The 27,800-nt window shown below is 35.4% G+C and overlaps 1 protein-coding gene across 1 annotated transcript in view; it reads left to right on the top strand.

Moving 5' to 3' along the window:
- Positions 1-27,390, top strand: part of LOC141386641 (uncharacterized) — a 47,465-nt gene extending 20,075 nt beyond the window's left edge. The window contains exons 2-9 of the mRNA XM_073955557.1: positions 8,342-8,493; positions 8,587-8,675; positions 8,872-9,044; positions 9,177-9,306; positions 17,126-17,584; positions 17,655-17,953; positions 18,037-18,083; positions 27,178-27,390. Of these exons, the coding sequence (XP_073811658.1) occupies positions 8,342-8,493; positions 8,587-8,675; positions 8,872-9,044; positions 9,177-9,306; positions 17,126-17,584; positions 17,655-17,953; positions 18,037-18,083; positions 27,178-27,334 (1,506 nt within the window). The 3' untranslated portion in view covers positions 27,335-27,390. The remainder of the gene's footprint in view (positions 1-8,341; positions 8,494-8,586; positions 8,676-8,871; positions 9,045-9,176; positions 9,307-17,125; positions 17,585-17,654; positions 17,954-18,036; positions 18,084-27,177) is intronic.
- Positions 27,391-27,800: the final 410 nt, after the last annotated feature.

Genomic DNA, 27,800 nt, shown 5'->3' with positions numbered 1-27,800 from the left:
AATATAAATGAATATTTATGAACGGCAAGTTTATTTGGCACATCCAATATTTGCGCAACAAAATATAAACAAAAACTATTTATTCTCTTCCGTCATTGCTAGCCACCAAACAATAACAATTGCAATAAGAAATTAATATTTTCTTATGAAAACAAAAAAACAAACAATAATAAACAAAACAAGAAAAAATGCTGAAAGCGAATCTGGTTTTTGACGTGTGCTTCTATATTAATATACATTATATGTGTTTTTTATATTATCTATATATTATCGCTATATATATATATGTTTGTTAACAGAATCAAAACCATGGATTACAACAACATTAATAACAACTACATTTCCAAGTTGGATGATTTTATAAACGAAAATCTATTATAAATGGTTCTATGTAATTTCTGAGATATAAAGCTGAAACCGTAGGTTGTAGAGAAATTCAAAATTCACTGGAAAATAATTTCCAAAGGACAATCAAGTTGGAAATGACAGACAGTAGTTCCGAATACGTTCTTACTGACCAAAATGCTGCAACTATGTTAATATATTATTATACCCTCCACTATATTATGGAGGGTATAATTTAATTTGTTTGTAACACATCGAAATATTCACCAGAGACCCTATAAAGTATGTATATTCTTGATCGGGGTAAAATACTAAGTCGATATTACCATGTCCGTCTGTCCGTCCGTCCGTTTGCTCAAATCAATATACAGCACTCTATTTCTAAGATAGAACTTGGCAATTAGATATAGAAGTTTCTTTCACTCCTAGGATGTTTGGTATTGCAAATGGGCTATATCGGTCCACGTTTGATATAGCCTCCAAAGAGCGATACCACCCTATTTTCGGTACTTCGAAGGTTTTAGAATCATTATCACACCAAAATGGCTCAAATTTGGTACTTAGTCTTCGTTGGTGTATAAAACGTTTCCCCGGAAATTTGTACGTATAGGTCTACGCCTTCATATAGCCCCCATAGAACGGTGCCTCCCCACTGATAATTCTCTTCCGGAGTATTTTATAACACCGACAAATTTCAGGGGAAAAGTTTTCCACCCCCAACGAATACTAAAACTTTCGAAATACCGAAAGTCGGGGGTACGTTTTTATGGGGGCCAGGGTTTCGGAGTCGGAGTCTGAGTCGAAAAAAAAATCGACTACGACTCCGGGCAATTTTTTCTACAATATAAAAATATAACATTAAATTCGGGACACCATTTTTTTTATTTTAAAAAAGAGCTAAAAAGAATATTAGCAAACGGTATACTATACAAATTTAGAGAACGATTCACAGGATATTTACTGTCCTTTGAAGTCTAGTCTTTTCATCTCCATTTTGATTACAAATTGCATGTCCTGAATATTTTTTGTCCAGTTGATCCTTTAGTTGCATGGTCGCTATGGGAAATCTTACTGATTACACTGTCTGAGGGTAGAAAATTCATGTTGCGAATGAAAGCCCCTATTGAATATATTAAGAACTTCAATGGACCCATCGCAAAAGTTTCTGAGTTATGCCGTAAAGATTTTTTATTGACACCCAATAATGCTTGAGTAAGTAGCATTGTATCTTTGTTTGGGGATATTGTTTCATCATTTTGAGATGAAATGTTTTCAGATAAATATAATGAAGAATCCTTTTGTAGATTATTTTGTCCTTCTAGCGCAGTTCCTTCCATGTCCTTTTTGTTCTTGAACTGAAAAATAAACACAAGATCAGATTTTCTACATGAAAAAAATCTACAGATATGTTCCTCCGAAAATTTTGGTAAGAACATCAAAATCTAATAATTCATCGATCGACTTTAAGGGGTTATGGCCATTTACAAATTTTACAAAATCGAAAAATTTTTTATTTACTTATTTTAAAGAACAAATATTTCGAGTCGATCGGACAAAATTAGCTGAGATATGAGCGTTAAAAAGAAAAAAATCATTCAGATTTGTATGTAACATCGAAGTTTGAAACGCAGTTTTCTCAAAAAACGGATGAGCCGATCTACATTCATATGTTTTTGTGGGATTATTATACATATAAAAAGATTGTACTTAAGCAAGAGACATTTAAAAAAAAAATTGACGGATTTATGACTTAAAAACTACCCATTTTTACAGTGTTTTATTTTAGTTAAAATCGAAATGTTGGATATTTCTTAATTCCCTTTCGATTAAGTACAAGTTCATTAGGATCCCAAAAGAACATATGCTGATAGGTTTATTTGTTTTCGAGCTACAGTGGGCACCGCAAAATGCTTTAGTAAAAACAGCGCAAATTTTCAAAATAAATACAAAAGTAGCTGAAGGTGAGATATATCGAAGGAAAACAAAATCTTCTAAAAACGTGTGGTAGATTTCTTCTAAAAAATTCATGAAAAATGTATTTTTTCGTGCTCAATAAGTGGCCATAAACCCTTAATTTTCAAATCTTTTTTGTCCGTTTTATGGCCAAAAACTTATTTTTTTAAAGATAAAAATTGAAATATTGTCATTTCATTTCCGTAAAACCTAATATTTTTACAAAATCGATCGATGAATGATTAGATGTTAATGTCCTTGTTAAGCCCACACAAAATATATGACAATCGGATTATTAGTTTTCGATCTAGAGTTGGCACGCTTTAATAAAAAAAAGACAGCAAAAGGCGGAAAAAATCTATCACAAAAGTTTCGTAGTTTTCAAGGAAATAAATTTTGTGGCCCTTCAACATTTTTTCAACATTTGAACTTGCCGACAAAAATGTGGATTAGGAATTAACACAAATGTTGAACTTTTGTGGGTGAGGTACCCTTAGGAAGGACCGATATGGGCCATTTTAGAAGTTAAATTAAATTTTGATCCAAAATTTGGACCAAATTGGTTGCACCATTCAAGTGATATCGTCCTAACATTTTAGCGACATTTTTTAAATATTGGGGAGAAGTACCGGAAATTGGGGATCGGTATTGCCCCATGAAACTAAGTTTGGATAAAATATGACAAACACCAAATGAAGGAGTGGACCGATAGGGCTTATCTTCGAACTTAAACTAAGTTTGCACAAAATATTACGTAGGCCACGTTTTGGACCGAATCGGCAGATCCGTTCGAGAGTTATCTTGCGCTCCAACCACTACACACGGTATCATAGGGTTTTTTACCTTTCAGGCTATTTTCTCCGGAAGTATGGACTTGCCCCTTACGAAACTTGTACCGTCGTATGGGGAACAGCGAATACAAGTTGCTACAACAAACACCAAAGCGATTCGGGAGCAGGTCCTAAACTGAACTTTTCCGAAATTTTGTGTGGGAGATACCCGAAGGAGTGGTCCGATTGAGTCCATATTTAAACTTCATCTAAGTCTGGTATAACTTTCACGATGTACAAAGTGTGGAACAAATCGGTTACTCCCTTCAAGAGTTATCGTGCGCACAAATTTTCCGAACATTTTCGAACTTTTGTGGGGGAGGTACCGGAAGGAGTGGACCGATATAACCCATCTTCAAACTTAAACTAAGTTTGGGCAAAATATTACGAAAGCCAAATTTTAAACCGAATCGGTTGCTCCGTTCGAGAGTTATCGTGCGCACCAGCCAGACAGACGGACAGACAGACAGACGGACGGACATGGCTAAATCAACTCCAAATTGTCCGAAACACATTTCGTCCGAACATGCTTGGGGTCTAAAACCATTATTTCAATGAGACACATTTTGCCCGTATGAAAGTGTATATACCCTCGTTAGGATAAATGCTGAGGGCATAAAAAGGGTTTTTATTGGGCTTTTTAACTTGGGGTCTAAAACCATTATTTCGATGAGGCACATTTTGCCCTTATGAAAGTGTATATACCCTCGTTAGGATAAATGCTGAGGGCATAAAAAGGGTATTTATTGGGCTTTTTAACTGGGGGTCACCTTTAAGGCCATTTTAAAACCTGATCATGAATTGCTTATAATTTTTACTGCATGTAGTGCTTATGATTTGTGTTGCCCCCTTAATTTTCACATAGTCTTGTTCCAGAATTTGAAAATTTTCATGAAAATGTTTCGAGCTTATGGATAATAAGTGAGAAATGGATAATCTTCACCTCCTCTCTCTCCTAAAAGTTAAAAAAATGTTCATTTCATATTTTCAACGTCTGGCAAAATAGATATTTACTCACGAAGAAAAGTTCCTCCCAGAATATTCTCGTGCAAAAAACCGGCAAAACCGACAAATAAGTTCTAACTTGTATTTTGTTGCTATTTTCCAATGTGAGATTCAGTCGAAACAATATAGATATTAATTTTACTTCATATTTATGTCTTGTAGTTAAGTATTATATTGGAACGTATACCGTTTCTAAAGAATATGTTAGAAAAAACCAGTAGATTAGCCTATATGGGCCCAAATATATGAAAAGTTAAAAATTTGTGCACTTTTTATTAATTTTTGCGGCCGAGTCGGAGTCGTGAAAAAAGTTTGTCTGGAGTCGGAGTCGGAATCGACCCAAAAATACATCGACTCCGAAACCCTGATGGGGGCTATATCAAAACGTGGACCGATATAGCCCATTTGCAATACCAAACGTCCTAGAAGTAATAGAAACTTCAATACCAAATTACCAAGTTCAATCTTAAAAATTGCGAGCTGTGTCTTGATTTCAACAGACGGACGGACGGACAGACGGACATGGTTATATCGACTTAGAGTTTTACCCTAATCCATAACATATATATACTTTATAGGGTCATAGATGAATATTTCGATGTGTTACAAACGGAATGACAAATGTTATTATACCCTCCATAATATGGTAAAAGGTATAAAAAATTGCGGAAGTAGCTCAAGGCGTGAGCTTTCATATGAAAACAAGTAAAAAAGTATCAGTCGGCTTTGCCGACAGAGATATACCCTCAGCCTGTGCAAATTGAAACACTTTTTTCACAAAAAACTTATGTATTTAGGGGGTCGTATGAACCGACAAAAATGTTGATTAGGTTTAAAGTTCAAAAATGTTGCGGAAAAGGTACTTAAAGGAATGGACCGACATAGACCATGGGGGTGCCATAGGGGGTTTTTACACCCTTCGGACTGTTTTCTCAAGAAGTATGGACGTGTCCCTGAAACAACTTTTATCATCGTAATTGAGGCAGCGAATGTAAGTTGCTTCAACAAAAATCAAAGTGATTCAATAGCAGGTCTTAAAGTGAACAAATATAGTCCATATTCGAACCTGATCTATATCTGGTAGATTTTATGAGAATGTGTAAAGTATGGATCAAATCGGTCACTCCCATCAAAAGATATCGTGCGCACAATTTTTCCGAATATTTTTGAACTTTTGTGGGGTAGGTACCTGAAGGAGTGGACCGATATGGCTTATCTACGAACTTAAAGTAAGTTTGGAAACAATATTACGAAGGCCAAATTTTGGCCGGAATCGGCATTTTCGTTCGAGAATTATCTTGCGCTTTCAACTTTCAGGCTATTTTTTCAGGAAGTATGGGCTTGCCCCTGAGGAAACTTGTACCTTCGTATAGGGGACAGTGAATACAAGATGTTACAACAAAAACCAAGGCGATTCGAGAGAAGGTCCTAAACTGAAATTTTCCGAAATTTTGTGTGGGAGGTACTCGAAGGAGTTTACCGATTGAGTCCATATTGGAACCTCATCTAAGTCTTGTAGAAATTTCATAATGTGGGGTGGACCGATATAATCCATCTTTGAACTTGAACTAAGTTTGGACAAAATATTACGAAAGCCAAATTTATGACCGAATCTGCAGATCCGTTCGAGAGTTATCTTGCGCTCCAACTTTCAGGCTATTTTCTCAGGAAGTATGGACTTGCCCCTAATGAAACTTACAGCGTCGTATAGAGGACAGCGAATACAACGTGCGTAAACAAAAATCAAAGCGATTTGAGACCAGGTCTTAAACTGAACTTTTCCGAAATTTTGTGTGGGGGGTACCCGAAGGAGTGGACCGATTGAGTCCATATTAGAACCTCATCTAAGTTTGGTAGAAATTACAAGATGTGCAAAGTATGGACCAAATCGGTTATTCCCTACAAGAGTTATCGTGCGCACAAATTTTGCGACAATTTTTGAACATTTGTAGGGGAGGTACCTGAAGGAGTGAACCTATATGGCCCATCTTCGCACTTAAATCGAATCTGGACAAAATATTTCGATACCCAAAATTTGAATTCGATTATCGTACAAACATACTTGAGGTCTAAAACCATTATTTCGATGAGGCACATTTTTGGTCGTATCAAAGTGTAAATACTCTCTTTAGCCTAAAGGCTGAGGGTATAAAAATTGGTACATTTCTTGTAGAAAGTTCATAAAAAATGTTTTTTTTGGGTGTTCAATAAGTGTCTTAATCCCTTAAGTGATACCTTTATAAAAGTCGAAAGAGTGGGCGTTGTATCGGCACGCAATTCTTCCACAAAACCCATACCATCTATGGAAGATGGTATCTATATGTTAAAAGTATTGAACTACAACGATCCGATGATTCGACTTCTCTTGTTCGTTTTTCGAATCTCTCCGAAGACTTCAGGCAAAAATTGTGTTGTACCGCTCACAATGGGTTGTTCTACGTTGATCAAGCGGAATAGTCGCCACATTCCCAGTTTTGTCGAAGAAACGGGTGAAGTGCTTCTTCCACGAACAACTTTCATTGGATTTAGCTTGCCTTCGAAGACCCACACGGTCGATTGCTGTTTTGTTTCAGGCTCAAATGCATAGATTCGTGATTCGTCACCTGTGAAGATATTATAAACTTTTTTGAGGAATCGCAATGTCTCAAGAAAAGGCATTGCTTCATGCAGCTATTGTCAAATTGTGTGGGATCCACCGAGAACAAACTTTTTTTACGGCCAGGTATTCATACAATATCAAATGTATGCTAGCGGAGGAAATATCCAAGGATAAATTTTTCTCACGATATGTCCAATCACGATATTGAATTTTCAATTGAATCCAGTAAAACAGACTGTACTCTGCTTTTTATTTTTCTTCTTTATTTGCCGATCCGAATTTGGATTTTGGCGATCATACAATTACAAATTGAATATTTTAGATGTGTATATAATATATATTGTCTAAATTTACTCTGCTTTATCGCTATACAAAGATTCAAGTTCATGGATGCACGATTCATCGATCACGAAAATGTTCACAAGTTAATTCCATTTTTTTTTTGGCAAATTGATTTTTCAAGTCACTGTAAACAACACAACACATAGTCGTATGTCAAACTGTCCTGAGTACGTTTATGCTAAAAAATGTCAAACTTTCCAATGGAAATGTCAGATGGCACCAGGAAGTGTTGTCCAGGCCCGAAAATGATATAGTAACCCACGTACCTAGAGAAAGGAGTGATTCTCAAAGTTAGATCAGAGACTACGTCGGCCGATTTCTTGAGGTTACTCTTCTCCAAAAGTTAAACATGTTTGCCCTTTAATTCGTTTAAAAATCACTTATCGGATCGCGTTGAAATGATAGCGGAAGTCCATGTGATCACATCTACAACATTATATTTTCTGGGGGAATCCAATACTTCTCCAGATATGGGCTATGGAGTTTCCCAATATTTAGGATCATGCATTTATGCACCTCCTACACAAACTCGAAGTTATCTCCAGATTTTTCCTGCATGTTGTTGTGGTCTCTATTAGAGCCCTATAATTTTGTTCTTAATATATCTTTCGCAATTGGACTAAGTGTTCCCAACACCGCCCAAGTGTTGTTCTTGTAATACTTACGTGTGGATTGGGTTGATTTGATCTGTCTGTGAAATAATTAAGTCCACTGTGTATGTAACCTGCCCCCTATTACTTACAGGATGTGGCTGTATGGAAATGGTCATAGTTAGATGCAGATTTTTTATTTTTCTCGCCACTGCTACAGCAAGACACTGTAGCAACAAATGATGTCTACACTTGTCTCTAGAATTTCATTTAGTTATAGTCGCCTTTAGTCAATAAGTATGTTTGTACTAAAATCTGACCACATAAAAGTAGGCTAAAGCAAAATCCATTTCATACATTTAATGACTTTTTGCTCAATGTACATCTTTTGTAGAAGATAAAAACAAAATTAATATAAACTGAAATAAGACTATTTTGAATACTGTATTCTGTGGCGTTATTTTGTCTTCTTTTTTTTTTGTAAAAATGTGAATGGCCCAACTGAATTGAACGCGGCATGCGGCAGTAGTAGTAATTTAGTATTCATAGAGCAAACACATAACATTCGAACTAGGAAAAAATATTTTATTTAAGGAAAAAAATATTTTTTTTACTTTTGCATTTTTTAACAAAGTCGTTTTTTTCCTTTTCTAATTATTCCAAACAAACAAAAAAAGGTTACACCGGATGGTCTGGCCGATAAAGGTGGTATACGTTTGGGTGATATAATTCTGCAGATCAACGAAGAGGACGTAAGTGGATTGACATTGGCACAAGCTCACGAAAAAATTGACGCCAGTGGCAAGAAGATACATTTTCTGGTGAAAAGGTAAATTTTGTAAAACAATGCAATTTTTGTGTGATTGAAAACCAAATAAATCTTTGAAATCTTTCTTTGTTAATGTTTTCATATTTTTTACAGCATGGAAGAAGATCCATTGGAAGAATTTGAAGTAGGCGAGGAGAAGTCCATAGTTTTGAGAGTACCCAAACCTATTCCTCCACCGCCAGGTCAGTAATTATGTAGAACTTGTAAGCTACAGTCCAAAAGAAATCTTCAAATCCCTTTCCTGCTGCATGAAACAATTTTCCTTGGCATGTCTTCCCTACTACCCACACAATATTTATTCCAAGTTAATCCCAGTTTTTTTTGCCACACTTTGAGTTCAAAATTCAAATTTATATTAACAATAACTTTTATTTGTAGAATTTGTCCCTACTCCACTGCTAGGCTCCCGTTGTTGGCATCCCATTATGTGGAATCCACCTCCACCACCTCCCCCGCCAAAGAAAAAGAAAACCAAAATCGAAATTGACGAAGAGGGCAATGAGGTGGTCATTGAACTGAGCGAAGATGAATCTTCAGATGAGGAAGAGGAGGTAGGACGCCAACAACAAGTTTTGTTTTCTATATTTTGTTATCCATTATCAAAATTAACCCATCAACATTTTCTTTTTTGTAAATATATTTTTTGCCACTAAATAACAATCAAACCAACACACAAATGAAAGGAGTTGCCACATCATCGTATCATACGCAATATCAGACGTTTCTTTGCCGAAGTTGGTGACAATGTGGAATTGAAAAATCGCATTACAGAAGATATGCTCTTGGCTTTGCCTACAGCTTCAAAAGATACATAATTGCTGCGACGCCTGTGTCTCTTCTCTTTTATTTTTTAATATTTTACTAAAAACTGATAATCAATTTATTTATATAATATGTACGACAACCCATTATTATGAAAGTAGAAAATATTAACCCTTTTAGTTAACTAGCTGGCTTTGTTGTTGTTTTTATTTATTTTGTATATACGTTAAATGTTTTTTTTTTTAAAGAAAGGAATGGATACCAAATATTTGTTGTAAAGAAAAAGCCCAAAAAAGCAACTAAAAATCCCCAATCTGTAAACATTATTATTTCAAAACTGGGTCATGTAAAATATTATGTAATAGAAAAACATGTTTTATAATAAATATTACGATATAGTATTTATGCTAATAAAATTTAATATTTTATATTTTATTTTTATATTATATATATAATATTTTTTATTTTATATTTTATATTTCATAATTTATACAATATATATTATATATATGTATATATTATATATTTTTGGTTTTTATATTGTAAATTTTATATTTCATATTTTATATGTTATATTTTATTTTTTTGTTTTATATATTTTAATTTATATTTTATGTTTTTTATTTTATATTTTAATGTTATATTATACATTTTTATTTTATATTTCATATTTTATATTTTTTAATTTATATTTTAGTTTTTATGTTTTACATTTTACATGTTTAAATGTTATATTATACATTTTTATTTTATATTTCATATTTAATATTTTTTTATATTTTAGTTTTTATGTTTTATATTTTACATGTTATATTTTATGTTTTATATTTTATATGTTATATTTTTTATTTTATATTTTATATCTTATATTTTCTAATTTATATTTTATATTTCTTATTTTATACTTTTTATTTTATATTTTGTATTCTATATTTAATATTTTATATTGTATATTTTATACTTTATATTTTATATTTTACATTATATATTTTATACTTTATATTTCATATTTTATAAAATTTATATTTTTTATTTTATATCTTATATTATATATATTTTATATTTCATATTTTTTTTATATGTTTTATATTTTATATTTTATATTTGATGTTTCATATTTTATATGTTATATTTTTTTATTTTATATTTTACATTTTATATTTTATATTTAATATTGTATATTTCATCATTTATACTTTATATTTTAGTTTTAAGATTTTATGTTTTATATTTTATATATTATATTTTATATTGTATATTTTATACTTTATATTTTATTTTTATGTTTTATTTTTTATATTTTCTAATTATACCCTACACCACTATGTGAAAGGGTATTATAAGTTTGTTTTGGGAAAAATTCATGTAACACCGCGAAATATTCGTCGGAGACCCCCAATGTGGTATACCAATCTTCATATCTCGACGGGATAAAGCGATTTTGAGATGTGTGTCCGTCCGTCCGTCCGTGTGTCCGTCTGTCCATTATAAATTGTAATCAAACTCCAGGCCGCAATTATGGACCGATCGTCACGAAATTTGGTATGGAGGTCGGTTTCACATCAGAATAGATCGCTATTTTAATTGGTGATGATCGTGAAATATTTAGCGGGTGAAATGGACCAAAAACATAATTTTTATCCGATTTTGCAGCTGCTCTGTATGTCGCAATAATAGTCCGATCGCCTCGAAATTTTAAACAAGGTAAGAGTATATGACGAAGAGGAAGCTTGCAATTTGAGATGGCGTTCAGATAATATTTAGAGGGTTAAATGGACCATAACTTTTGTGTGAAAATTGTGAACATTTTTTATAAACTGCTTATATCTTTGTTCTTGAAAGACACCTTCCCCACTTGTGAGTTATATTTGGAAGACGATCTCTTGACCTTTCAATTGATGTCAATTATGTTGATGTACGTGATCAGATAACAGAGTTACTGCCTAATATATCCAGTTTTTTGTTTGTAGTGTAATCATAAACCCGCTAGAGGTTGCAATTATAGCTCAATAGACACGAAATTTTGCACGAAGTACGATTTTAGGTTGAAAAAAATGCCTATAATTTTGTATGATTATCTGATATTATTTAGCGGTTGACTTAGGCCATTACTTTTGTATGAAAAATATACAAATTTTATTTTTGGTCCATATTTTAATTCCTGGAGGGCATTTACCGGCAAAGTAGCCTACATATGAAATAATAACTACTGACCTTTCGCCTGATGCAAATTGCAATAATGTGTCTGCTAGATAAGGGGCCTACTGCCTAATATATAATGGGTTTTGTGTAGAGAACCACAATTTCCTCCCATGCTACAAATTGTCGCTATCATGACAGAGAAATTTTCAGTTCAGTTGTCAAATTGGATGTTTTATACAAATATTGCAGCATGGGATCGCTTCGCCAACTATTTTATACATCAGGATTTAGGGTAAAGGGGATACAATGAAAATACGACCAAAGATGTGTCTCATCGAAAAGTTTTTAGACCCCAAGTATGTTTGGACGAAACTCGTTTCAGACAATTTGGAGTCCATTTAGCCCTGTCCGTTCATCTGTCTCTCTTAATGTCTAGCTGGCTGGTGCGCACGATAACTCTCGAACGGATCTACCGATTAGAACCAAATTTATACTTTGTAAAACATTGTCCAAGCTATGTTTAAGTTCGAATGTAGGTCCACACCTCCCCCAAAAATTTTCAAAATTGTTTTCGAAAAGTTGTGTGAACGATAGCTGGCGAAATGAGCAATCGATTTGCTCCACACTTTCCATATATTATTATTCCTTCCATATATAGATCGGATAAGACTAGATCGCTGCACACCTTAGGGTACCTCCCACACAAAATTCGGAAAAGAGAAATTTAAGAGTCCTCTCGAATCGTTTTGAATTTTTTTCAGCGGATTGTACTTGCGCCGCAAATCCACAAGATAACTCTCAAGGGGGTTTTCTGATTGGTCGAAACTTTACCCATCGTATTATTTTATCTACTCATGTATCAGGTTGGAATATGGACTATAACGGTCCGTCCGTCAAGTACCTCCCACGCAAAAATTGGGAAAAGTGCAGTTTGAGTACCCGTATCGGATCTATTTGATTATTTCCCGGTCCCTATTCTGGTCCCTTTTGCGGGATAAGTCATACTTCCTGAGATAATAGTCTGGAAGTTCCAAAAACCCCTGCCGACTCCAACTAAAATTACAAATCTGAGAAATAATAATTCTCAAACTTTTCCAAAACTCAGAAGTGTACGATACCTGCAGATTCCACGTATTTTGAAGCAAACTCGTGTTACTAAATAAATATATTTTTATACGGCAGAGGCTGAGTCTATATCACCGTTAGCGCAGCTGACTTATACTATCTTCTTTGGTGTGTAATTGAACATGAAGTTCTAATCAATGTGAATTTTCCAATTTTCGAATATTTTGTAGAAATGTATACATGTTATATGTATATTTTCCACAAACGTCCCAGTAAGGACAAGGGATGCTTCTCTTATATCAATGGATTCATATTAAGTTATTGATATGTGAGCTAGTTTTTATCGCCGAGTCCGAACGGCGTGTCCTAAGGTGCCATTTGTAGAGACGTTTTTCATGGCTGAAATACTCAGGAAATATCGCCAACATTACTAAGGGGTATTTTGGCACCGTAGACAATTTGATGGGTATTGAACCCGGACATTCAGCGTGCAAGGCGGTTGCACATAGCTAATTCCTACAGGTTGTGGTGTAGGGTATCACATGGTCGGCCCCGTCCGACTATAGCCTTTGCTTACTTGTTTTTATTTTATTTTTTATATTTTATTTTTTATATTTTAGTTTTTATATTTTATATTTTTTATTTTATATTTTAGTTTTTATATTTTATATTCTATTTTTTATATTTTATTTTTTATATTTTATATTTCATTTATTTTATTTATATTATTATTTTATTTTATTTCCATACATTGTATATTTTATTTTTTATATTTCATATGTAATGTTTTACATATTATATTTTATGTTTCATATTTTATATTTTTTATTTGATATTTTTATTATATATTTTATATTATATTTTATATCTCATATTTTATATTTCTAAATTTATATTTTGGGTGACGTAGGGGATGGAAGATACCAAGCAACGGTCCTGACCGGTTTTAACATGGCAAAGCCCAGGATTTATCTTGGTCCCTCTTTCATCCCAAGTGGACACTGATCTCCCCGTGGTGTCACCTGGGGAACTGCCTTTAACACCCATAAGAACGTTAAAAACTTGGGTTTGGGCGTCGGGCTAGTAACCCCCCCCCCCCCCCCTAGAAAAAACAGCCTACTATGAAAAAACGAAAGAAAAGAAAAACAAACCCCTCTAAAGTTGACGAACCCCGCAAACGTTTTAAGGACCATGATCTGCGAATCTGCACCTGGAATGTTCGCACTCTTTATAGAGAAGGTGCAGTCTTCGCATTGGCAGACGTACTTGAAAAGTACAAGACCGATATTATTGCCATACAGGAAATACGATGGATTGGGAAAAGCGTCACAACAACACCTAACGGTGACGCACTGTATTATAGCTGCCATGACGTAAAGCATGAGTTTGGTTGTGGATTCGTAGTTTGTCGGAGACTAAAACATCTGGTATCCAGCTTCACCCCAGTGAATGAAAGACTTGCTGCAATTCGAATAAAAGCTAAATTCTTCAACATCAGCTTTATTTGCGCTCATGCTCCCACTGAAGAAAAGGACGAACAGACCAAAGATATATTTTACGAGCGCTTAGAAGAAACATACGACAGTTGCCCTGCCCATGACATTAAAATCATTCTAGGCGATTTTAATGCCAAAATTGGAAAGGAGAATATCTTTGGCCCAACAGTCGGGAAATTCAGCCTCCACAGTGAAACATCTGACAATGGTATGAGACTGATAGACTTTGCAGCCGCAAAAAACATGGTAGTTAGCAGTACCAGATTTAATCATCTCGATATTCATAAGGGCACCTGGCTGTCTCCAGATCAGAAAACAAGAAACCAAATTGAGCATGTTGTGATAGATGGAAGACATTCATCGAGCGTGTTGGATGTACGTTCGTTCCGAGGCGCAAACATTGATTCGGACCACTACCTTGTTGCAGCAAAGGTACGCACCCGCTTAAACGTAGCAAACAAAGTACGAACAGACACAACACGAAAGTTAGACATGGGTAAGCTGCAATCACAACAGATAGCCACAGCATATTCCACTCAACTAGCCCAATTGCTTAATCAAAGCACTCCTCATCCCGATAACATATCAGCGCAATGTCAAAGCATTGCCCACTCCATGCAAACAGCCGCAAAATCCATACTTGGATACCAGAGACCTCCACCAAGGAAGCCATGGTATGATCAGGAGTGTCGTGCTGCCACCGAAGAGAAAAATGCGGCATATAGGACTACTTTACAATCCGTAGCAACGCGTAGCGCACGAGAGAAATACAGGGAGAAAAGGAGAGAGGAGAAACGTCTTTTCCGCAGGAAAAAGAGAGAGATGGAAAAGCGGGAGTGTGAAAATATCGAGATGTACAGGAACCAGAATGAAGTCCGAAAATTCTACCAAAGAGTCAAGCATCAAACTGATGGCTTTGGTACAGGCACATCCTCCTGTAGAGACCAGCAAGGTAATTTGGTAACTGATACAGATAGTGTACTCAGGATATGGAAAGAACATTTTTCAAAACTGTTGGTATCCAATAGCAGCGAAGACGACGAAGATACCACAGTCTCAATCCCAGAAGATGGTATTGAATGTATACCGCCCAGCCAAGATGAGGTAAAGACAGCAATAAATCGGCTGAAGAATAATAAGGCAGCACGGGCCGATGGCTTACCAGCCGAGCTGTTCAAAACCGGAGGCGACACGCTGATAAGGTGTATTCATCAGCTAGTTAGGACCATCTGGCAGGAAGAACGAGTACCCGACGATTGGAACCTGAGTATCCTATGCCCCGTCCACATGAAGTGAGATAAGACTGTATGCTCTAACTATAGGGGCATAAGTCTACTCCCTATTGCCTACAAGATCGTGTCAGGGATATTGTGCGAACGACTAAAGCCTATGGTCAATGAAATAATTGGACCATACCAATGCGGCTTTAGACCTGGCAAGTCCACCATTGACCAGATATTTACCCTGCGGCAAATCCTGGAGAAGTCCCAAGAGATGCAGATCGACACCTACCACCTTTTTGTCGATTATAAAGCAGCCTTCGACAGCCCGCTGAGTTCAAAGGTATTTCAAGCCATGTCTGAATTTGGTATCCCCGCAAAGCTCATCCGGCTTTGTAAAATGACTTTAACTGACACGAGGTCCTCAGTTAAAATAGGAAAGAACTTCTCCGAAGAGTTTGGTACCAAAAGAGGTTTCACACAAGGCGACAGCCTTTCGTGTGACCTCTTCAACATCCTGCTAGAAAAGGTTATACGAGAGGCAAACGTCAAAAGAAGTGGCACAATCTACACCAATAGTCACATGTTACTTGCTTATGCTGATGATATAGACATCATGGGCCGATCAGTAAAAGAAGTAACTGATACCTTTATAAAGGTCGAAGGAGAATCTGCTAAAGTGGGTCTGGCGGTAAACGGTGGGAAGACCAAGTTGATGGTGTTGACGCGCAATGCGTCCATTGAGCTCGGACCGACTGTGGAAGTTGGTTCCTATAACATTGAGGTAGTAAAAGACTTCGTCTACCTCGGCACCTCCGTAAACACAACAAACGACATCAGTTGTGAAATAAAAAGAAGAATTGTATTGGCCAACAGATGCTACTTTGGTTTAAGTAAGCAGTTTAAAAACAAAGCCACATCTCGTCAAACAAAAATAACGCTCTACAAAACACTGATACTACCCGTGCTGATGTATAGCTCCGAAGCCTGGGTACTAGCGCAAGCAGACATGGCAGTGCTTGGTGTGTTTGAGAGAAAAATTCTTCGAAAGATCTACGGACCAATCTGCGTTGACGGTGAATATCGACGTCGCATGAACCACAAGCTGTATCTGCTATGACATGAATATTGTTAAACGTATCGAGATGCAGCGATTGCGTTGGCTAGGCCATATCATAAGAATGAGCGATGATGAACCCGCTAAAAAGGCGTATAAATACGGACCGCTTGGCGGTGCAGGCAGAATTGGTAGGCCAAAGAATAGATGGCGCAAACAAGTGGATGATGACATGAAAAGGCGCGGTATTCCAGAGTGCGAAGCAACAAATAGAGAGGAATAGAGATCTCTTCTTAGTTCGGCCTATAGAACAAATGTTCTGTAATGGGCCAGCTAAGTAAGTAAGTAAGTAAATTTATATTTTATATTTCATATTTTATACTTTATATTTTTTAATTTATACTTTATATTTTAAATTTTATATTTTATAATTTATATGTTATATTATATATTATGTATTTCATATTTTATATTTTGTATTTTATAATTTATATTTTAGATTGTATATTTAATATTTTTATTTTATATTTAATATTCAAGATTATATATTTTATATTTTGTATTTTATATTTTTTTAAAAAATTATATTTTATATTTTATAATTTATATTTGATATTTTATATTTAATATTCAATATTTTATATTTTGTATTTAATACTTAATATGCAATATTTTTTATTTTATTATTTGTATTTTTAGGAGGGTTGGCGTTTTTTATTTGGGATGACGACTTCTATTTTGTTTTTCCAAATAGTCAGGCTTAATCCCATTTTATTTATTAAAGTGGAGCTTAGATTACGGTATAAAATATTTGGTATCCTCTCTTCATTTTTTTGTTTGTTCAAAAAGGACAACATTTGTTTAATTAACTAAAACCAACTTTATTTTAGGTGCCTCTATAGAGGCACGTTTGAGGGCAATGCAAAGAAAATTGTCGGAAATTGCTGAAATACCTAAAATACTCTCCTCAACACTGGCGACGGTGTCACAGACATTTGAAATGTTAAATCTCACTGGAATGCCACCGAATCCCAACTGCACGGCCAATGAAATTTACCAACAACACTTACAAAAGCGTAAATTATCATATGATGAGGATGCCTACGATTATGAGTTGAGTGATGGTGAGAATAGCGAAGAAGACAGTGTGGAGAAACACAAGTCCTCAGAAGATGACTTTAATGCCAAGGATGCATATCAACGTTTAAAGAAACATATTGCTGCTAGACATCGAAGGAAATCAAAGGAAATAACACCAGAATCTGATTATGCTTCGGAAAATAATTACTCAATAAAAGATGGTGGAGGGGAGTGCGAAGGCATTGACAAGGAAAGTGATGACGATGATGGTAAGGATATAAGGCGTTTTAATACCTGTGAAGAGTTACACTTAAGATATTTCTTAACACCACCTTTCAGGTAATGACCTTAAAATCAATACATCAGACGACGATGATGATACTGAAGTTGACGATGAAGATGATTTTCTTACAACAACATTTACATGGTGTTTATCGAATAAATCGAAAAAATTGCAAATATCGAATAACAGCTCCAAAGACTCTAGTCCTCACTCAGACAATCACAGTAGTGATTCTTGTGCTAGCAGTGATGAGGATAACACCACGGCTGTTAATGAAAAGCATAAAGCTGACTCATCAAGTAATGCCTCAAATTCAACTGAAAATATTGAGGATACTTTAACAAAACAACCAAAGGTAAATATCCTCCTTGAATGTGCAAGGAATTAATTTCCTTTGTAATGAAATATTTTTCATTGTTTTTTTTTTCTTCTTTGTAGTTGGATAAGTTTTGGCCTTGGGCAGATCGTGAGAAAATTATTTACAAGTAAGTATTGCCCCTGTTATTGCCTTTTAATTACATCAGATAAATATTACATTAAAGATGTTAAACTGGGTTGGAGGATGGAATACAGATGGCTTAGATGTTGTAAATAAAAATAACGTTCTGTATTCATGTCTTTTTGAAATTAAATGTAGAAAGGTAGTTGCAAGGAAACAAGATTCTCGTGAATAGTAAAAAGTAATTCAAAAGAGTTGAATTGGTTTTAAAATCAACTTTGGCGAAAATGGGAATATTCGAATTGGTTAGGAAATCTGTTTCGGAAAATTTGGAGTCCGTCCATGTCTGTCCGTCTGTCTGGCTAGTTGGCTGGCTGGTGCGTACGATAACTCTCGAAAGGATCAACTGAATCGTTCCAAAATTCAGCATTCGTAATATTTTGTCGAGACTTACCTTAGATCTAAGATGGGCTATATCGGTAAACCCTTTCAGGTACCTCCCCACAAAAATTCAGTTTTTTTCTGTAAAGTGGTGTGAACGATAACTCTCGAAGGGAACAACGGTCCCGACTGGCTTTAACAGGATTTATTTTGGTCCCTCTTTCATCTCAAGTGTACACTGCTCTTCCCGTGGTGTCGCCTGGGAAACTGCCTTTAACACCCCTTAAAGGCAGTGAGCTAACATGTGTCGCGCATTTACCCATAAGAGCGATAAAAATTTGGGCTTGGGCGTTGGGTTAGTAACCCTTCCCCAGAACAAGTAAAAAAAGTATCAGTCGGCTCTACCGACAGAGATATGCCCTCAGCCTGTGTGAATTGAAAGTTTTAGCTATTGACAATGTCGAATCTAATACCGGCTACGAAGATTTTGTGGCCCTTTTTGGAAGTATGAACTTGCCGACAAAAAATATATATTTGGTTTGAGGCTAACAGGTGTTGCGGTGGATGTACTTGAATGAATGGACCGACATAGTCCATTTTGGAAGTGGATTTTGTTTTGGAAGCAATTCCTTTCGATACATTTTGTACCCACCAATCATTTCAGTTGGTCATAATGTAGAGCTTTTGGACCACTATGTCGGGAAGCATGGACTCGCCCACGAAAAACATAATATCGCTTTAAAACGGCCACAAGGAGTAGCATCGGTATACTTTTTCAAATGATCTTCGAACAGATCCTAAACTGCACTTAAACAAAAATGTTGAACTTTTGTGGGGGAGGTACCCTAAGGAGAGCCACAACACATGGCCACAAGGGGGGTTTTCAGCTTTCGGGCTATTTTCTCAGAAAGTACGGACTTACCCCAGGAAAATACTTTTAACGTCGTAATGGGGGAAGCGAATACAAGTTGTTTCAACAAAGATCAAAGCGATTCGAGACTGCAAGGAGATGGCATATAGTGTCCATATTTGAACCGGATCTATGTCTCGTAGAAATATTTCGATGTGCAAAGTATGGGATGACCAAATTTTGCACCGAAAGGGCAGATCCATTCGAGAGTTATCGTGCGCTCCAACCACTACACGTACTACCTTAGGGGATTTTTACAACTATTGGGCTATATTCTCATGAAGTATGGGCTTGCCCCTGATAAAACTTGTTTCGTCGTAATAAGGGCAGGAAATACAAGTAGTTACAATAAAATCAAAGCGATTCGAGAGCAGGACCTAAAAGTAACTTTTCCGAAATTTTGTGTAAGAGGTGCACGCAGAAATGGACCGATAGAATCCATGTTGAAACATCATGTATGTCTGGAAGAAGTTTCACGATATGCAAAGTATGGACCAAATCGGTTACTCCCTTCAAGAGTTATCGCGCGCACAATTTTTCCGAACATTTTCGAACTTTTGTGGGGGAGGTACCCGATGTAGTGGATCGATATGACCCATCTTGGAACTTAAACTAAGTTTACACAAGGCATTACGAAAGGCAAATTGTGGGCCGAACCGGTTAATCCGTTCGAGAGTTATAGTTCGCTCCAACCAGCCAGACAGACGGGCAGGCAGACGGACAGACAGATAAACGGGCATGGCTAAATCAACTCTGAAACGGATTTCGTCCAAAAATACTTGGGGTCTAAAACCATTATTTCGATTAGGCACATTTTGCCTATATAAAAGTGTGTATACCCTCGTTAGCATAAATACTGAGAGTATAATTAGTATAAATACAAACAAATTTATGTTTGGGCGCAAACAAATTTATGTTTTGGTGCAAACATATTTATGTTTGGGTGCAAACAAATTTATGTTTGGGTGCAAACAAATTTATGTTTGGGTGCAAACATATTTATGTTTGGGTGCAAACAAATTTATGTTTGGGTGCAAACATATTTATGTTTGGGTGCAAACAAATGTATGTTTGGGCGCAAACAAATTTATGTTTGGGTGCAAACATATTTATGTTTGGGTGCAAACAAATTTATGTTTGGGTGCAAACATATTTATGTTTGGGTGCAAACAAATTTATGTTTAGGTGCAAACATATTTATGTTTGGGTGCAAACAAATGTATGTTTGGGCGCAAACAAATTTATGTTTGGGTGCAAACATATTTATGTTTGGATACATTTGCATACTTACGGCAGATATAATTCTATGATTCATGAAAAATAATTTTAAAAACAATTGTTAATATACACATTTTATTTAAAATAAAGAAATTCAATTCAAAAAGTATATATTATAATATAATAGTAAAAAGTATAATAACATATACATAGTATATTCATATGTATTAAAGCCAATTTATAAATAACTTGTTTTCAGAATTTAAACATAAGTATGATGTGGTTCTTGTGTACAATGAATCCACTGGAAGTGTAAAAAAAAATCATCGAGTTCTACTCGAAATGCATAAAAATGGTTATCAAATCCATGATTTAATATTCCCTGCAGGCAAAGAATTGGTTGTGGTTGATTAGAAATATGCAAAATAAGTGCGAATTCCGGCAGTTGGTCTTCACTATATCCTATATGCACAACCATTTTGTTTTTATATAAAATGTCACCATAAAAAAACTGAACTATTTCATTCGCCTTTGATTTGCAGAAAAAGTATTGTATATGAAAAAAAAAAAAACAGCAACAACAAAGAACGAAAGACAAGCGGTTGGCCGTATACACACAGCTAATGAAAAAACAGGGTTTCAACCTCTCGTCGTCGCACCTGCGTCTCCTATTACACCATACACCGCGAGAGCACTGTTATTACTCTCGTTGACAAACATCCTCTCTCCACCCATGAAAAAAATGTTCTAACATAAAAAATATGTTTTACCCAAACATATCAAATTGAGATATGTTACAAAATGTTGCAAACATATATTTGTTTGGACCCAAACATATTATGTTTGGATCCAAACATATATTTGTTTGCAACCGGTCCCAAACATATATATGTTTGGATCCAAACATATTTCTAACATAAATTTTTCTGCGTGTAGGGCAACTCTACAATCAGTAGCAGCGCGTAACACATGAGAGAGGTATCGGGAGAAACGGAGAGAGGAGAAGCGTCCTTTCCACAGGCAAAAAGGAAATCGGAAAGCAGGAGAGTAAAAAAATCGACATGAACAGGAGCCAGAATGAAGTCCGAAAGGTACCGGCACATCTTCCTTTAGAGCCCAGCAAGAAAATTGAGTTACTAATGCAGATAGTATGCTCAGGATACGCAAATAATATTTTCCAAACTATTGGTATCTAATAATAGCGAAGACGACGAAGATACCACAGATCCAACCCCAGAAGATGCTATTGAATGTATATCGCCCAGCCAAGAGGAGGTAAAGTCAGCAATAAACCGGCCAAAGAATTATAAGGCACCAGGAGCCGATGGCTTACAAGCCGAGTTGTTCAAAACCGGAGGCGACACGCTGACAAGGTGTATGCATCGGCTAGTTAGCACCATCCGGCAAGAGGAATGCGTAACCGACGATTGGAGCCTGTGTATACTGTATCCCGTCCACAAGAAAGTTGATAAGACTGTATGTTCTAGCTTTAGGGGCATAATTCTTTTCCCTTTTGCCTACAATATAGTGTCAGGGATATTGTGCGAACGACTAAAGCCTATGGTGAACCAACTATTTGGACCATACCAATGCGACTTTAGACATGGCAAGTCCACCATTGACCAAATATTTAACCTGTGGAAAATCCTGTAGAAGATCCAAGAGATGTAGAACGACATCTACCACCCTTTTGTCAGCCTTCGACAGTCCACTACGCTCAAAGGTATTCCAAGCCATGTCTTAATTTTATATCCCCGTAAAGCTCAATCGGCTTTGAAAGATAATTTTAACTGATACCCTGTCCTCAGCTAAAATAGGAAAGAATCTCTCTGAAGAGTTTAGTACCAAAAGAGGTTTCATACAAGGAGATAGCCTTCCGTGTGACTTATTCAACACATTAAAACATTGTTCCACAACATCCCATAAGGGACAAGGGGGACTTTTCTCATATCAATGAGTGCACCCCGATTCATATTTAGCTCAATGATATGGGACCTACTGTTTATCGCCGAGTCCGAACGGCGTGTCTTAAGACACCACTTATAGAGAAGTTTTTCAAGGCTGAAATACTCAGGAAATGTCGCCAACATTACTGAGGGGTATTTTGCCACCGTTGAAAAATGTTTGATGTTGCTTGGCCCCCGACCTTCTCCGTGCAAGGCGGGCGTACATACCATTGCACCACGGTGGCACCCGACTTATTCAACTTATTCAACATACTCAACATAAAATAGACATGCGGGTAAAGGGGGAAATAACAAAAATTCACACAAAGCTGAATTTTGGTCGAAGGCTAGGGTTTGCCATTAGAGGTAACTTCTTAAAAGTCCCCATCGATCCCCATATGAAGATATTCAGGATCAAAGGTCATTATTTGGTGTACTTATTGTTATACCCTATACCAAAGGGTATTTTAAGTTTGTTTTGGTAAAAATTCATGTAACACAGCGAAATATTCGTCAAAGACCCCCAATGTGGTATACCAATCTTCATATCTCGACGAGATAAAGCGATTTTGAGATGTGTGTCTGTCCGTCCGTCCGTCTGTCCATTATAAATTGTAAACACGCTCCAGGCCGCAATTATAAGTACCGTGATGTGCGAATGTGCACCTGGAATGTTCGCACTCTTTATAGAGAAGGCTCAGTTTACGCATTGGCGGAAAGGAAAGGCCGATATTACTGCAATACAGGAAGTACGTTGGATTGAGATAGGCGTCACAACAACACCTAAAAGTGGCGCACTGTATTACAAAAAAATCTCGTCACACTTGAACTGGACTATATACGTCTGACGCTGCAGGCAAAATTGAGTAAAATAACACTTAAGACTTTTCGTTGTCTCATCCTGCTGACCTTTTAAAGGACATTCAAATATCAAAAGACAACATTTTTTAAAAAAAAAAAATATTTTAAATGCTTGTACTCTTCGCACGATGCTGGTGTTAGTGTCATATGAAGGAGGAGAATTTTGGCTTTATATAATAATTTTCATTTATTGTATTCAAAGATAACAAGGACATCAAATTTGTCCTTAAATACCAAAAAATGCTTTGAAAACATCCTACAATTTTTTCAAAAATATATGTGTAAAAAACCATTATGTACTGCAACACTTCCCGAAGTTTCGGTATTCTAGCTTTGCAGGTTATATTTCATAAATATTTGCATGAAATTCTTCAAAGAAAACCAAGCATTTTTTCCAAAAGAAATTTTCCACCCCCAGACTTTGAGTTCCATTTTGTGTCACAGTGTAATTGACAGTTTTGCGAACTTTACAGTATGTATTAAATTGTTGTTTTCCATGGCTCTAAGGGGGTTTTGCAATACTTTTTGAGGCCCATCGTGATAGTACAATATAATTATAGTCTCATCAGAAAATATAACGTCATCCTGATGTTTTATACAGTTCTCAGCTTATGAGAGGTGATTTTACTGATTTCTCTGGCGGATTTACCATTATTATAATTGGAATAGACCAAATGTAGCATTCTTTTATCTGAATATACCGTAATGTTACACACACTTCAATTAATCTGCTGCACAGTGTTATTTTATGGGGTTGTATACCAAGCAGTGACGTTGGTAACATCTAGATTGTGCAGGAAACGATGACAAAGGAGGTTTATGTGGATATTTTAAAAAATGATTTAGCCAACTGGGTCAAGAAATTTGGCCATTGACATCCCAGTCCAAAGTGTAGATATTAACCGCATCGACAATACATGGGTACACCTGAAGATAAAAATCGGGAATAGGTCACCCACTAACAGGAGGGAGTAAATAAAGTACATTAAAGAATAACGGCAGAAATACCATTGGAATATGATATTACGAAACTTACTTTTTTAAATTCAGAGATGCTAACAAGTTGTTATTGATGCCCAATGTGGGCATACTAAATATTAAAACCAATTTTTCGACAAATACCATGAAAGACTGAAAAGTTGCGAATTTTGCAATTCTTTAGTTGACAGTACAGATAATGAGTTGTTCTCCTTTTTTTTAATTTTAAGAAAAATTTTAGTGAAATTTAGCTACTTTTTATTTTATTTTATTTTACTAATAAACATGTGTACCCAGCAAAATTTTATGAAAGTGGTTCCATGAGAGGCCATGATTTCATTGGATCTTTTGCATTGTTTCAAATGAAGTCGTGAAAGATTTGATCTTTTCATCAGCATTTGAACTCATTCAAAGGAAGTCGTGATAGATCCGATCTTTCCATCAGCATTTGAACCCATTCCAACGACCCAATAGAGATGAATTTTGTGTTTTTATTTATATATGTACGTGTATGTATGTATATATTTTTTCTTTTACTTATACAAGATTTATTAAAGCTATGTAAGATTTATTACGCTAGGAAGTCCCAATCATTGAGCAAAAAATAGAATCGCACTGCAATCGTTGGTATTATAAAATTTTCCTTGTCTGCTCTAGAGAGCCCTGCTCTACAAGTCGATTTGTAGATCCCTACATTTCCAAAATGTTCGTAAATTATAAAATTTTCCTTGTCTGCTCTAGAGAGCCCTGCTCTACAAGTCGATTTGTAGATCCCTACATTTCCAAAATGTTCGTAAAATAAAATTCACGAAATAGTAATTTGCAGTTAGAGTTAGAGGATGATTGTACGATCTTGGTGTCAGGTGCCTTCCCTGATGAAATTTGTGAATGGCTGAACTCATTTTTGTCTGATCCCTTTTCCACGTGAGGAATATACAAATATCAGCCAATAAATCTACGGCCACTTTGTTCACCACCTGGGCGGCAGAGTTGAGAACAATAGAGTTGAATGTCATGGTCGATGGGAGCAGAACCAGGATCAACAAGCCTATCAAGCAGGTTTAAGAAGTATTCACATGAATGCAGTCGCAGATTCAATAAACAACTATCTATAGTCTGCATGCGGTCCTCGGAGAATATCGACCATTTATCTCAGCTGAGGAGCGTCAGCTGTCAGGACAAAGCAGAGTATTTTTGGCTCAATACGCTCGGGATGGTACTGCCGTCTAAATTTCTACAGAGGAAGATTTCATGACACAAAAGATATGCTCAGCATCAAATCTACTAACAAACTTCAATGTGTAGCCACATTCATTAAGCAGAAAAATGAACATATAAACTAGTGTTACAACAACACACTGCAATTATAATTAAATTATAGTTATTTCATAAATTGCTTTGAATAAATAAAAAAGCCATGAAAATCATATTTCAATACAGCATTTTCCGAACAAGACTTGAAAAATTCATGACAAAGGGTTGGTGAAAATGACATGCCAAAGATTAGTGAAAATGCTATTCTTGGGAATTAATTAATTAAGATGCCAAAGAATTGGTATATATGCCATTCCACCGAGTTAGTGAATATGACATGCTTAGGATCTGTAAATGTAAAAAGAATGAGTGAAGATGCTAAAAAATGACATTCCATTTCACTTGCACCCATTCTTGAATAGCATCTTTGGCATCGAACATTTTGCTGGGTAAGAATTAAACTGTTAACAGAAATATTGATAATGATATTTATTTAAACCAATAAAATTATGTTTTATTTAAAATTTTGTAATCATTTCTGTTTTGCAATAATTAAGTTGACTTATTGTACATAAATGGAACATATGAAAAAAATAACATTAAAAAGCATATAAAATAACATTTCTTCAGAAAAGTAGATACGTTTACCTTGATGTTTGTGATTATCACTGTTCTCACGACAAATAGATACGTGTGCAAACACTCTGATCGAGAATTTCTTTGGCACTACCTAAACTCAACTATCGGATTAAGCCTGACTATTTTGAAAAACGTAATTTATTAACATTAAAATTTTCTCCATACTGATATAATTCTCTTTTATGTCGGTTCCATCAACAATTGGAACAAATGGAAAAGCATTGCCATTATGAAGTAGAACGCCTTTAAGGAGTTATCCCTAGTTGTAAACACTAAAGAAAACTCATTTGATTTTTTTACAAAGAAACTACCAATATTTTTAATTAGTTCTTTCTTTTGTCTGAAAAGGCACATATTACATATAACTATTATCTACGAGCCAATCTGTATATTTTAATGTATCGATATACAAGGATAGCGTTGGATAGGCCGTGTCAAAAAAAAAAAAAATAAAAATAATAATAATAACATGGGGGTACACGCAGAGCTGGCAGGCCAAGGGCTCGATGGAGCGAACAAGTGGAAAGCGAAATCGGAAAACGCTATACTCCAAAAACCTGAGAGAGGCTTAGAGGTATATCTCCGTCAGACCAACGGACTGATACTTTCTAACTTGTTTTGACGGTCATCAACTATGGCTCTTAAGGGAGTCCTCGATTTGGTCCAACTTTGATTGAGAAATTTTCGCGGACAATTTTAGACTTGCACAGATTTTGCAGTGTTTTTTGGAGAAACAACCATTTCTGGGTTTGCTTTGTCGGCAAAGCTGATACCTTTTTTACTTGTCTATTGGTATATTAATACAAACACAGTTAATTAGATATGTTTCATCTTAACATAATTCTGTTTTCTTGCTTTCCGCCATACACATCCTTTTATTAGGAAATCTCAATACTTCAAAGATTTCTGATTTTGATTTCGATTTCTTATTTATTTCTTTTTTTTCATTTCAGGCAATCGACTTGTCATTTGGTTCCCAAGAAACCTCTCGGTCTTATTGAACAGCGTATACAATTGTTGGCTAAACGTAACCTTTTGGAGCATTTGGGACCAAACAGCAATAACAACAACAGCAGCCTTAACAACAACAAAAATAACTGCAATAAATAAACCACATTGGTTGTTTTAAACATGTCATTAAAATTATTATTATTTTTTATATATAGAATTTCTTTCCACAATTTTATATTACATATTAACATACATAAATACATACGAGTATGTATTTCCAAATCTTTGATAACTTAAACTGCCAAGTTTGTGGGCACGTGTTTCTAACCTACCCTTCTCACCATACACGCATACATACGTGCTTATCGGATTGTAACCTTCATTATTTTGGTTTTATTTTTTATTAAATAAATAAAATTAAATCAATTCAAATGGAATTGCGTATTGAAATTTTGGTTGGGTAGTTCGTGGGTTGTCGTAGCCGTCATTATTATGAAATGTTAATATTTATTTAATATGACGGACGAGGCTTAATTTAAATTGTATTATCGACCCTGTTGTACTGCTTGCTGCTGGTAATAATCACGGCAAATTATTATTTACTTTGTGGAGAAATGTTTATAAT

The sequence above is a fragment of the Musca autumnalis genome, unplaced genomic scaffold, assembly GCF_047663935.1.
Source record: "Musca autumnalis isolate F117 unplaced genomic scaffold, ASM4766393v1 scaffold_5, whole genome shotgun sequence".
Taxonomy (NCBI): domain Eukaryota; kingdom Metazoa; phylum Arthropoda; class Insecta; order Diptera; family Muscidae; genus Musca; species Musca autumnalis.
This window is presented reverse-complemented; position numbering and strand designations above follow the sequence as displayed.